At 72.9% G+C, this 12252-nt stretch overlaps 1 protein-coding gene across 2 annotated transcripts; it reads right to left on the bottom strand.

Moving 5' to 3' along the window:
• Positions 1 to 71: 71 nt before the first annotated feature.
• Positions 72 to 9681, bottom strand: EFNA3 (ephrin A3). Of its 2 annotated transcripts, XM_067313525.1 has the most exons (5): positions 9528 to 9681; positions 1741 to 2030; positions 1069 to 1134; positions 840 to 917; positions 72 to 721 (listed from the first exon to the last, which is right to left on the bottom strand). In XM_067313525.1, exons 1-5 carry the CDS (start codon positions 9653 to 9655, stop codon positions 600 to 602), a joined length of 684 nt encoding a protein of 227 aa, XP_067169626.1. In that variant the 5' UTR covers positions 9656 to 9681; the 3' UTR covers positions 72 to 599. The 2 variants fall into 2 exon arrangements, with proteins under 2 accessions (XP_067169626.1, XP_067169627.1); XM_067313526.1 differs by lacking the exon at positions 840 to 917.
• Positions 9682 to 12252: the final 2571 nt, after the last annotated feature.

The following is a 12252-nucleotide window of genomic DNA, read 5'->3' on the forward strand; positions in this document are numbered from 1 at the left end:
CCCGTGCTGGGGCTGCGCCTGCCGAGCCCCCGGAGCGCTGCACGCGGCCGTGATGTGGGTGCTGGGGGGTTTTTTGAATCCTTTTATTTTTTTATTTTTTTTTTATAGACTAAGAGCAGAATATGAAAATCACCAGCCAAAGCACTTGAAAAAAAGATCGAGATTGTTTTTTTTTTCCCCAAAAAGTGTCTGTGCGTTTGCATAGGTCAGGTCTTCACGGAAGACGAGGAGAATCCAACACGTTCGACTATGTACAAGCCAGCCCGGGGCCAGCGCCGCCGCCTATGGTACAGTATAGATATATCTATATAGTCGCTCTCTGTACAGTATGTATAGATCTCTATATAGGTATGTACAGGCCGCCCGGCCCCGGGGCGCTGCCCTGGCCCGGCGCCGCTCCCAGCCCCTCCGTCCGCGGGGCTCCGCGCTGCACGCCGGCATCCGGGGCAGGTGCGCGGGGCTGGGAGCACCGAGCCGCGTCCCTGCCGAGCCGGCGTCCGCGGGCCGAGTCCCGTTCCCGGGGGTGGCGGGGCCCCACGGGCAGCGGCTCCGGCGGCGGGGGCCCCGCCACGCCGAGCGGCTCCGCCGGCGCCTCCGAGCTAGGAGGCCAGCAGCGTCATGAGGAAAAGCGCGGCGGCCACGGCCAGCGGCAAGTGTTCTCGCTTGGGGCTGGTGCCGCTGATGCTCTTCTCCAGCTTGGGGATCTCCGGGTTAAAGTTTTCTGCGGAGAGAGGGAGGCGGTGAGGGCGGCGGGCGGTGCGCCGGAGCGGGGCCGGCCCGGGGCGGCGGCGGCGGCGGGGGGGGGCGCGGGGCCGGGCCGGGGGCGCGCCGGCACTCACCTAGGTCCTCGATCTTCACCTCGGGCCGCAGGGTGAGCTGCGGCAGGGTGGGCGCCAGCTTCTCCCCCGAGTGCGACGCTGCAAAGGGAGAGAGGGCTCAGGGTGACGCTCCCCGGCAGCCCCCACCCCGGCCGGGAGGGACGGGGACCCGGGAGCCCTGCGGGACCCGAGGGCCGGCCGCGCCGCCCCGCTCCCCGCAGCCCCGGGCGCGCACCGTGGCGGTACTTACTGGAGGCGCAGCACACGAACACCTTCATCTTCAGGCAGGCCCGGCGGTGGTTGTGCGTCGGCGTGGCTGCAAAACAAGCGCCGGTGACCCCGCTGCCCCGGGCGCCCAGGAACCCCTGCGGGGACCTGCTCTGCGCTGGGTCTGCTCGTGGCGGGATGCAGCAGCATCCGCGCCCTGCATTCGGCCCCGCACCTGGCTGGGTCCTGCTCCTAGGGGAGCTCGAGGACCCCCGGGGCTGCACCGCATGTGCCCTGAGATGGGGCGACGCAGCAGCACCCGCACCCTGCGCTGCACCCCGGCACTGCCTGGGGCTGCGCGGCTGAGTCCTGGCTAGGGGCATGTGACAGGAGCCACATCCCAAATCTGCACCTGCATCAGCATCCCCATCCCACCTAGGTGCCTCCCCCAGCATCCCACATCTCCATCCCGCATCCCCATCTGGCATCGGCGCCTCCCCCAGCATCCTTCCTCCACATCCCGCATCGGCGCCCACATCAGCACCAACATCTGCATCCCCATCCAACAACCACACGGGCACCCACTTCCCCATCCCATGGCAGCACCCCTGCCAGCATCCTGCACCAGCATCCTGCATCAGCGCCCACATCGGCACCCGCAGCCCCATCCCACGACCGCAGCGGCCCCCGCGGCCCCGTCCCACAGCCCACGTACAGATGTAGTAGTACTCCTGCCCGGCGTGGAACTCGTAGCCCAGCGAGAAGGCGCTGTAGCGCTGGAACTTCTCCGAGAACTTGATGGGGCTGTGGGGCGCGTGGGGGCGGTTGCACTCCCAGCGCTTGAAGCCCTGGCTGGTGTTGCAGGTGCGGTAGCCCTCCAGGTTCACCATGTAGAGCACGTACTGCTCCATCCTGTGCTCGGGCACCGAGGCGTTGTAGTGGGGGCAGTAGATGTCCAGGTAGTCGTTGACGTTGACCTGCACGGTGTAGCCCTCCCGTCGCAGGCTGCAAGAAGAGCGGGGCGATGGGCTGTCAGGGCCCCGGGATGCTCAGGCTGCCGGGCACCGCGGCCGCCCCTCGCCAGCCGGGGCCTCCCCAGCGCCACCCTGCCAGCACCCGCCAGCACCCGGAGCCAGGGGCGAGCAAGAGGCGAGCAGAGACCGAACCCCCCCGCACCATCCCACCGCATCCTTGCGGGACAGAAGAGCGCAGCCAACACCGGAGCCAGCGCTGCCCCAGTGCCACCCTGGAGCAGGGGACTGGGGCGCCGCAGCGGCCCGAGCATCCCCGGGGACCCGGGCAGCTCCGGGCTCCACCTGCCCCGGAGGCACCGAGCCACGCGCACACGCTGCCCCCTCCAGAGAGCAGCCACCCGTGAATAATCAAGAGGGTATTGGAGTAACCAGACACGGGGAGAGCGGCGCCAGGGCTGAGTGACACGGGCAGCGATCGCCGAGGACAGGAGCTCCCGGGGCCGCTTTGCCCGCGGGGCCACGCCGTGGCACAGGGCCACCCCGCGCGGCGGAGCCACGGTCGCTCGCCCGGCCCGCGTTGCGCCGCGCCAGCTCGGCCCCACAGCCCCGCCACGCGCCACGGCTCAAAGAGAGGATTTCTCACCCTGTTCCGGCTAATCCCGTTATTTCGTTAATGCCGTAAAGGGTGGCCCTGGGGGAGCCTCATTTACATTGATTAGGAGCGGCAATCCCCTCAGATCCACTCAGGAGAGACTCCGCCGGCTCCTAATCCGTGCCCGATTGAAATCCCGGCTGCGGTAATCCTTGCAGCCGAGCAGCCGCGCGCTGACCCGCTGCTCCTGCCAATTAATTACCAACCGGCGCCGCGAGCTGCTGGCTCTGCACCGAGACGCCGCAGCGGCCCGGGCTGTGCCCCAGCGGCGGTGCTGGGGCCGCTCTGCACCGCCAGCACCGGCCCCGCGTGGGCCCAGCCACCCCGGGCTTGCGAGATCCCGGCCGAGCGGCGCCCGGCCCCTGCTCGCCGCGGCACCCCGCGGCACGGCCGGGTTCCCACGCTCGCCGGCAGGGCTCGGCAGGCGGCAGGCAAGGCTGCGCGTGCAGCCGCCCCACCCTGGAAACCCCCCGGCGCCGGCGCCGCGTGGGGAGCCCGGGATCCTGCCGCGGCCCCGGGCGCCCCGGCGAGCAGCACCCCGGGAGCCGGGACGCGGCACAGGGCCGCACACCGGCCACCGAATGGGCTCCTGGTCCCGCCGCTGGCACCAATCCCCCTCGCCCCGGGGGCTCCTGGGAATGCCGCCAGCACCGGCCCGGACTCCCGGGCTCCCTGGGGAGCCGCCAGGAGCACTGGGCCCATCACGAGGCCAGGCCTCACCCTGTGCCGAAATGGCAAGCGGCACCTCCCCGGCTGCGCGGCCGCTCTTGCCCCATCCCAGCCCTGCAGCCGGGAGCCGCCGAGGCAGGAACCCGGCAGCGGCAGGCCCACGGCCGGCGGGCAGCTCCTCCGACGGCGAGGTGCTGAGGCAGCCACCCTTGCTCCGCGCGGCGCCGGCGACCTTTCATGTTCCACCTTTGATGTGGTGCAAAGGGGGAGCGAAAGGCTTGTTATTAAAGAAGCGGCCCCGAGCGCCGAGGAGAGAGTTGCAATTAAGCCGGTGCGGGACACGGGGCTGGGACACCTGCTCCAAGCCCCGAGCCGGGACGGGGGTCCCTGCCGCGCGCGCTCCCGCCGCGGGAATGGTGATGCTGCGACCAGCTGTGGCTGCTGCGCGCCGCGGGAATTGCCGCCCCGGCGCAGAGGGGCTGCAACGCTGCTCCCCGCCACGCCGGGACCCCCAGGGACCCTCCTGCGGGGCCCGTTAGGAGCGGCGGCTGCTGGTAAACAGCCTCGCTAACGAGCCCGCTCCCCCGGGACGGCTCCCGGCAGCGCCGCAGCGGTGGGGACGGGGGACGCGGCGAGGTCCCCGGGGCCGGGTGGCGGGACGGGGCGCCGGCCGCGAGGAGCTGGAGAAGGGCTCCGAAGGGGGCAGCACCGCGGGGCTGCATCCGGGGGCAGGGACGGGCGCGTGCTGCCTCCCGCGCGGGATGGGGGACACCAACACCCCCAGCACCAGGCCGGCCTCACCTCTGCCCCGGAGCACCCGCGCCGCCGCGTCCCCGCTGCGCTCTGCGCATGAACCGGCAGGTTTTTCCAGGCGGGAGGATGGGAACCGGCCCCCTCCCTGCCCACAGCCGCCACCGGCACCCAGACGGCAGAGGGCACAGGCTGCCGCGTCCCGGCCGGCCCCTGGCCGCTGTCTACGGAGCCGGCCGCAGTGGGGAGGGCTTGCGGCGCCGGCGGGCGCAGACGGCAGCGCTCCAGCTGGTGGGGCACGCGGGGCTCCCGCAGCGTGGGCAGCGCCCAAAGGGTTAAACGTGGGAGCAGAACAGGCTGCATCGCTTCTGCACGACTGCGTTTTTAGAGCAGGGCTTTTCAAGGCAGCGGCACCTTCCATCATCCTGTCGGAGCTGGGCAGATGGATTTCCCCTGGCAGCACCTTCCTGAGCGCAGCCCGGGCTCGGCGCCCACCGGCCCGGCACCGGCCGGACCCTGGCTACCTGGCAAGCTGCAGCTGCCGGTGATCTGGGCGGCCGCTCTGCTCCCATCTGCTGCAATAAATCTGGGCTGAGCGCTGCACGCTCGCTAATGCGCCGCTACGGAGCGCCTGGTGCACTGCAGCACCGGGCCGGCTCCGGCAGGGCCGGCGCCCCAAGACCGGGATCCGGCCCCGCGGCCCAGGAAGGGCCGGAGCCGGGCTCTGCGACCCGTGCCGGCGGCAGCACTGCCAAGGAGCAGGGACACCCGGGCGTCCCCTGATGCGGGTGGCAGCTGGGTGCCCCCCCGGCGCGGGGGCCCGGCCGGTGCCTCCCCAGCCCAGCCGGGGCCTTTGTCCGGCTGCGGGAGCTCTGCCCGCTCGGCACATCCGGGGCCCATCCATCAGCTGCCAAAGAGGAAAGTGCCATTGATTTACGCTTTCCCCTTTCAGTCACTCTACGCGCCGGCGAGAGGTGAAGGCGCATCGACCGCCGCGGCCGGCCCGCACCGGCGGAGGGGCAGGCGGCCCCGGCACTGCCGCGCGTGCCCGCGGCGGGGGGGACGGCGCCGCGCTCCCCCGCCCCGCGCCAGCCCTCGCCACGCACGCGGCGCTGCAAAGTCACGGCAGCCAGACAGCCGCGCGCACGCAGGCTGGCTCGCCCGGCAGACAGCGCCCGCTCTGCGCGGCCCACGCGTGCCGGCGGCACGGCGCCCCGGCACCGCCGCCCCCGGCACGCGCAGCTCCTGCCGGGTGCAGCCGTGAGGTGCGTGCGCAGGCGGCGCGCTGCCGGCACGCAGAGACCCCCGCGACCCCCGCTGCGCTCTGCCCCGGGGCCCCTGGGTGCCCAAAACGCGCCCCCCGGCAGGCGGAGGGGCTGCGGAGCCGGGGCGACGGGGCCGGTGCCCCGCGGCGATGGACACGGCCACCCTGGAGCCCCCGGGCCCGGGACGGTGCCCTAGCGCCGCCCGGCCGGCATTGACAGCCAGGCAATCCCTGTAATCCCTGCTAAAGCCTGCGCCGTCCTGCTTTGCTTACAAGATCAATGAGGTTTTTAATTGGGTTTTAATTAAACCATCAATCTGCAACCAGTGACTCAATTACCAGCCTGGACAGGAGCGGGTGGCCCCAGCGCTGTGGCACCCCGGGACGGACCCTTCGCCCCCGTGGGGTGCTCCCTCGGCATGCTGGCCCCGGGAACCCCGCAGGTGCCGGTGGCCGCCTGCAATCCCCTGGGCCCGCGGCTGCCCGTGCCGACACTCACGGCCTCGGCACCCTTTGCCACTGGGGCCAGAGCCAGCGGAGCAGGGACCCCATGCCGCCGGGGACGGGGCTGGCCGAGCCCCCAGCCCACTCCCTCGCGGCGTGGCACGGCACGGCACAGCGTGGCACGGGATGCTGCGGCCGGATGCTGGCAGGTGGGGCCAGGTAATCACCGGCTGGAAAGGCGTAATCATCACTTTCCCCACCCGCAGTTGGGCACACCCTGCGCGGAGAGAACCGCGCCGGAGCGCGGGGACCTGCCTCGTGCCCCGCGATGCCCCCCAGCCGCACGGGATGGAGGGTCCCGGCACACGGCACGACGGCGTCCCCACCCCTGCCGGTGCCACCGGCTGCAACGGAGGGATCCAGCACGACGCAGCCCGGGGCCGGGGCCCAGCGCCTGCAGGGGACACGGGAGTCCCGGCACTGCCAGAGCCGGAGCAGAGTGCAGGCAAAGCCGTGCTCCAGCGCGGAGACGCTCCCCCGGGAGCCTCTGGAGAGGCTGCTGCGCAGAAGGGCTCTCCCAAGAGCTCGCTCCAGCTCTCACCGCCTGGAATACAAAGTCAGCCGGATAAAAGCCGCCTTGAAGCGCGGAGCGTGGCGGCTGCCGGCAGGGCCGCACGCGACGCCGGGCCCTCCGCGCGCTCGGCCGGGCACGGATGCCCCTGTGTGCCTGCGCCCGGCCCCGTGGCTGGGGCTCGCGGGACCATTTTGCACCCGCCGGCAGCACGGCCACGGCTGCCCCATCCTCACCCCGAGCGCCCGGGATGTCTGGCCCGCACGGAGGCTCCTCCGCTCGGGCAACGGGTTTCCGGCCGCTTCCCAGTGTGTGGAGCATCGCTGGGACGAGGCACCAGGAAACGAGCCACTGGGGCAGACGCCGGAGCCGGGGCACCACACGGCTTGGCTCCCGGGTCGCCCTGGCATAGCCAGGCACCGCAGCAGCGCCAGGGACGCCGGCTGTGGCCACGGCCCTGCAGCAAGAGCCCCCGAGCTGAGCCCACGCCACACCGCCGCCCTCCCCCCCGAACGCCAGCGCTGGGCAGGACACGGCCCCCGCGGCACCTTTGCCCTGCGCCACCCTGTTCCCGGCAGGCCTCGGGTACGGAGGGCAAGGATCGGCCCTGGCACGGAGGGCAAGGATCGGCCTGCTCCCGCAGCACCGGCGGAGCGAGTGGGATGGGGCAGGGCTCGGGCAGACCACGAGTGGGAGCCTCCGCCGCCCCAGAGCCCCAGCACTGCCTTTGCGCCCCCCCGGCCTTCGCAGCCCCCGAATGCACCGAGCTCCCTCCGGCACCCAGCTCCCTGCTCCCACTGCAGTGCACCCCGCTCGGCCCTGCGCTCCCTGCCCATGCTCCATGCGTCCCCCGTGGGGGCCGGCGGGACCCAGAGGCACGGAGCAGCGTGCCAGAGAGGGACGGGATGCGGCCGGCGCCTGCTCCCTGCCGCAGGCTCCACCACAATGCGCCGAGGCCTGCGGCGACGGCCGCTGGGCCGAGTGGGAGCCCAGGCTGCAGCACGCCGGCATGGAGGGGTGGCCCCCAGCTGCATCCCCCCGGCGAGGGAAGCCCCGGAGGCGCCAGGAGCAGGGCAGAGCGAGGTGCAATAAATTCCCGGGGTGCCTGCCGCAGCTGGCGCCCCCGGGGACGAGGCCCGCAGCCGAGCCCTGCGGTGCACGCCCCTCTCCCTGGGGAGCCCTGCGGGTGCCGTGCAGGGCTTGTTTATTGCTCTGATTGCACCGGGGTTGCTGGGATTTGCACGCTGCGGCCCAGGGAGCCTAATTCCCCCCATAATTTATCTAATCCAGACACTTTGCCGTGCGGCTATAATTGCGGCCGAGCTGCCGCACTGCCTAACAATAAATATCAGCGCTCCGGAGTGCCTGGGACACGTCTCTGCCGCAGCCGCCCCCACCGCGCTGCCCATGCCCTGAGCTGGACGCTCGCAGGCGCGCCAGAGACGCGTGCATGGTGGGCGCGGGCGTCTGGCTGCAACACCCTCGGCTGGGCACGCGCAGGGGCGCCGCCGGCACCTCTCCAGACCCCTGTGCTGTGTGTCTGCCGCCAGCCGCCTCGCGCACCCCCTCTGCCCCCTCCCCGGGGGCTCTGGGAGGTGGCGGGGTCAGTGCCAGGGTGCAGGGCTCGCTGCAGACGACGGGGTGGGAGGGCGGCAGCCCCGCGAGCCCCGCGCTCCCCAGAGGGCGAGGGTGGGATCCCTGCGCCGTCCTGCGGGAAACGCACCGGCAGCCAGCGCGGGCATCACCCGCCCGCCGAGACCTCGGCAATGTCACAGCGAGGCAGAGCCGAGCCCCGGGAGAGCCGGTCCCGAGAGCAGCTCCAGCTGGAGCAGCAACGCGCAGAGGATGCCCGGGAAGGCGGCGGGGCGAGCCGACCGCCTCGCCATTGTGCTGCGCCTCGGCACGGCACGTCTTACACACGCGCAATTTATGGGGCCTGGGCTTCCGCCTCACGACACAATCTAAATGGGAAGGGAAGGAGCTGCCCAGGGAATGCTCCCTCCCCGGACAAAGAGGCGCGGAGCGGGGGGGAGCCCGGACGGACGGGGGGAGCCCCCAGACAGACGTGTGGCCAGAGACACTCCGGCTGGGTGCATGTCCCTGCCACACCCCTGACCGCTCGCGCCGGCAAACGGGTGAGGGAAGGGGAGACGGGTGCTGCCACCGGGCTGGGGAGGGGGCCACGTACCCCAGCAGACCGGGACACCCTGGGTGCAGCTCCCTTCCCCTTTGCTGCGGAGGAGCCCAGCCTGCCCATGCCCGTTCCTGTGCCAAAGCCGGCACGGTGGCCTGGTCCCCGCCAGCACGGTGGTGCCAGGTCCGGGCGGCTGTGCCACGGCGATGCCCGGGTGAGCACAGCGGCGCCCGGCAGAGCCTCCTGCACCGGTGCGTGGGCCCCACGGCGTGAGGCACCAAGCACGCACCATGGGTCTGGCTTCGCTTGCGGCCATCGATCGCCTGGGCTCCCCGCAGCTCCACCGACGGCGACCGCGGGCGCGACAGCAATTTTCAGATCTTCGCTTACAAATCGGATTGACTTTCCCAGCGGCAGCCCCGCAGCCCCCGCACCGTTGCCCCGCGCCGCGACGACAGGACCGGGAGGCGGGGGCGGCGGGCCCGGCGTCCACCCCCGCGGCCCGGCCCGGCGCCCCCCGGCAAGGTCCCGGCCGCCCCCGGGTCCGCGGCGCCGGTGCCCGGCGGGGCAGGTCAGCGCCGGCCACGCCGTCGGGGAGGGCTCGCCCCGGAGCCGCCGACCGACCCGGCTTCGCCGGGGCCCGCCGCAGCGGCGGGCACAGACGGGCCCGGCCCCGGGGGGCGCCCGCCCCCCCGCCGCAGCTCGGCCGGCCCGGGGGGGCCCCCCCCGGCTGCGCCGTGCCCGAGCCGCCGCCGCCGCCGCCGCCTCCGCCTCCGCGGCAAGGACGAGGTGCGGCGGGGCCAGGAGGGAGCGCACCGGCCGGGGCCGCCGCACCGACACCGACACCGGCTGCGGGGGCGGCGGCGGGGGAAGCACCGCGCGCCCCCGGCCCCCCGCATCCACCGCCCGCCGCCCCCCCCCGGTGCGCGCATCCTTCAGCGCCGTCCTCGCCGCCGCCCCCGCCACGTCCTTCCCGCCGGTGCCCCCGCGCAGCCCGCCGCCCGGAGTCCCCCCGCCGCCCGTGACCTCCCCGCCGGCACTCACTGCAGGTTGGAGCTGTTCCAGTGCACGGCGTGCCGGTTGCCCAGGGCCCCCGGCGGCCCCCGGCCCAGCGGCAGCAGCAGCAGCAGCAGCGGCAGCAGGGGCAGGAGCGCAGCGAGCCGAGCAGCCATCCTGCCGCCGCCCGCCGCGATCCCGGTGAATGGGAGCCGCGCCGGAGCCGCCAGCGCCCCGCGCCCCCGGCGCCCAGCTCCGCCCCGCGCGCGCCCGCCGCCGCCCCGCCGCGCCCCCGCCGCGCGCGCGCCCGCCGCCGCCCGCCCCGGCCGCGCGCCCGCCGCGCCAGCGGCACCGGCACCGGCACCGGCACCGGCACCGGCACCGGCACCGCCCCGGGGGTGGCCGCGGGTGGCAGCCCGGGGCCGGGGTGCGGCGTTCCCACGGGCAGGAGCCCCGGCGCGTCCCCGCGCGTGCGGGTGCTGGTGCTGGCACACAGATTCCCGAAGGGATTTGGCCACCCCCGGGATATTAGGCAACCGGGAGGGAGCGGCGGCAGGGCAGGCACCTTCCCGCCCGCCGTGCAGCTGGACACCCCGGATGCTCCATCCGTCCTGGCCCAAGGAGCCTGTGGGCGGCTGAGCACCCACCCGAGGGCTGGGGGCAGCGGGTCCCCTGCCCACCCCACAGCACTGCCTTGGGGCCCCCGCGCCCCGGGAGGGTTTGTGGGGTGCCCGGGACAGCCGCGGCTGGGCAGGTGTTTTCCAGGTGCCGCTGCCCCAGGGCTGCCGGGGAAGGGGTCCGGTGCGGCAGGCTGGGCGCCGGCACCCGCCTCCCCATGCCGACGATTTCCCATAGCAACTGCCGCCTGCACGGCACCGCCCCGAGGTCCCCGCGTGCCAGACGCTCCACGCCCAAACACACGTGTGCACACGTGGGCGTGCGTGTGCACCCCCCCCCCCCGCTGCGTGCTCGCACCCGGGTGCGCGCCCGCTCCACCGGCACGGACGGCACCCAGCGAGCTGTGGGGCCCAGGCATCCGGAGCTGCAGGCCCGGCCAGCTCTTGGCCCCCGTCCCCACGGCGCAGCTTCGTGCTGGGCACGTGTGACCCGCTCGCGGCTCAACACACGCCGGGGCACCGGGGAGCCGGGCACCCGCGGGAGCGAGGGGGAAGGGGCCGGCGAAAGCACAGAGCAGACCAAAAAAGCGTCTATTAATTATTCATCCGGGGAAGTGAAGTGGAGAAAATACAACATGTGGAAAAGGGCCCCGGATGGCCCCCGTGTGCTGCCTGCTCCCTGCTGCCCGCAGGACCTGGGGTCCCCGCATGCCGCGGCACCTGCTGCCACCTTCCTGCTGCTCCGGCCGGGCATCGCTCCCTCTGGAAGGGACGGAAACCGGCAAGGCGCCTGCCGCCATGGAAACGCCTTCGCTCGGCAAGCCCATGGCAACACACACCTCCACATGGAAACCCCCCGCACATGGCAACGCGCTCCTGTGCGGAAACACCCCGCACACGGCCGCATGCACCTGTCGGCTCCCGCGGTGGGCACAGGAGCACCCCGAGATGCAGCAGCGCGCCGGGGGCCGCCGGCGCCGCAGAGCTCCCGCGCGCATGGGGCCGGAGCATCGCAGGCGGTGGGGACGTGCGCGGGGCATCCCGGCACCCGCGACGCTGCACCAGCCGGGCCAGCGCCGGCGCTTGGCTGGGCTCCGCGCGAGGGGGAGGCTGTTTGTCACCGGGGCTCTGAGTCACTTCCCCGCGCCGTGGCGGCAGCCCCATTCCCCGCGCGGGAGGGCTGCTGCTCCGCCAGGCACCGGGAGAGCCCGCAGCGATGCCTCGGCTGGGCCGATGCTGGCAGGGCGCTGGGGACGCTGCCAGCCGGATGCCTTTGGCCTCAGGAGGATGCGAGCAGTGTCCGCCTCCCCCGGCGGCCCCAGGAGGACCGAGGCAGGCTGCAGCGCCTGGCCAGTCCCAGCCGTGTGGCAGGTCCCGCGCTGCCGTAGGTGCCCGCTGGGGCAGGGGCAGCCCGCTCCGCCTGCCCTGGTTAATATTTAACCACGGCTTCCTGTGACAGCATGTCGCAACCGCAAAGCAGAGCCAGCGTTCAATAAATCATCGCGCTGGGCCAGGAACCGGGGGGCGGGAGCAGGGGGGCGCCGGCGGCAGAGCAGCGACCAGCCGAGCGAGAGGGGGAGCTGATAAATAATTCATTAAATAAATAAACATGGCGGGAGCGCGAGGAGGAGGCAGCCGCGTAACCAAGAACGGGCTCGGCGAACGAGGGCATGAAATATTCACCAGCCACACCTACACGTCCCCCAGCGCACTGAGCGCACGGCTCCCGACCTGCCGGGGAGGAGCCAGGCGCCGGCGCATGTCCGGCCGGACACGGCAAGAACATGCTAATTGCACACGGCGCCGGCAGCCAGGGCCAGGCGCGGGGACACCGGCGTGGCACCGGCACTCGGGAACGCACAGGCGGCTGGAGAGCCGGGCACATCCGCGCAGAGCCAGGCGGCGACCGGCATGTGCCAGCACCTACTGGCAGCACTTACACGTTCAAAGCAGGCAGCCCCACGCAAGCGTGCAGGCGGCCGCCAGCTCGCACGCATCCCGCAGCACTGGCACTCCCATGGCCCAAAGCCGGGTGCGCCGGGCTCGGCAGCCTCCTGCTCCCTTTCCCATCCACGTGTCGGTCTTTAAATTTGAATGAAGGCCTCATGGATGGTCGCGCCGCATCAGCATCTCCAGGAGCTCCTGGCCGGCTCGGC

The sequence above is a fragment of the Apteryx mantelli genome, chromosome 31 (assembly GCF_036417845.1).
Source record: "Apteryx mantelli isolate bAptMan1 chromosome 31, bAptMan1.hap1, whole genome shotgun sequence".
Lineage (NCBI taxonomy): Eukaryota > Metazoa > Chordata > Aves > Apterygiformes > Apterygidae > Apteryx > Apteryx mantelli.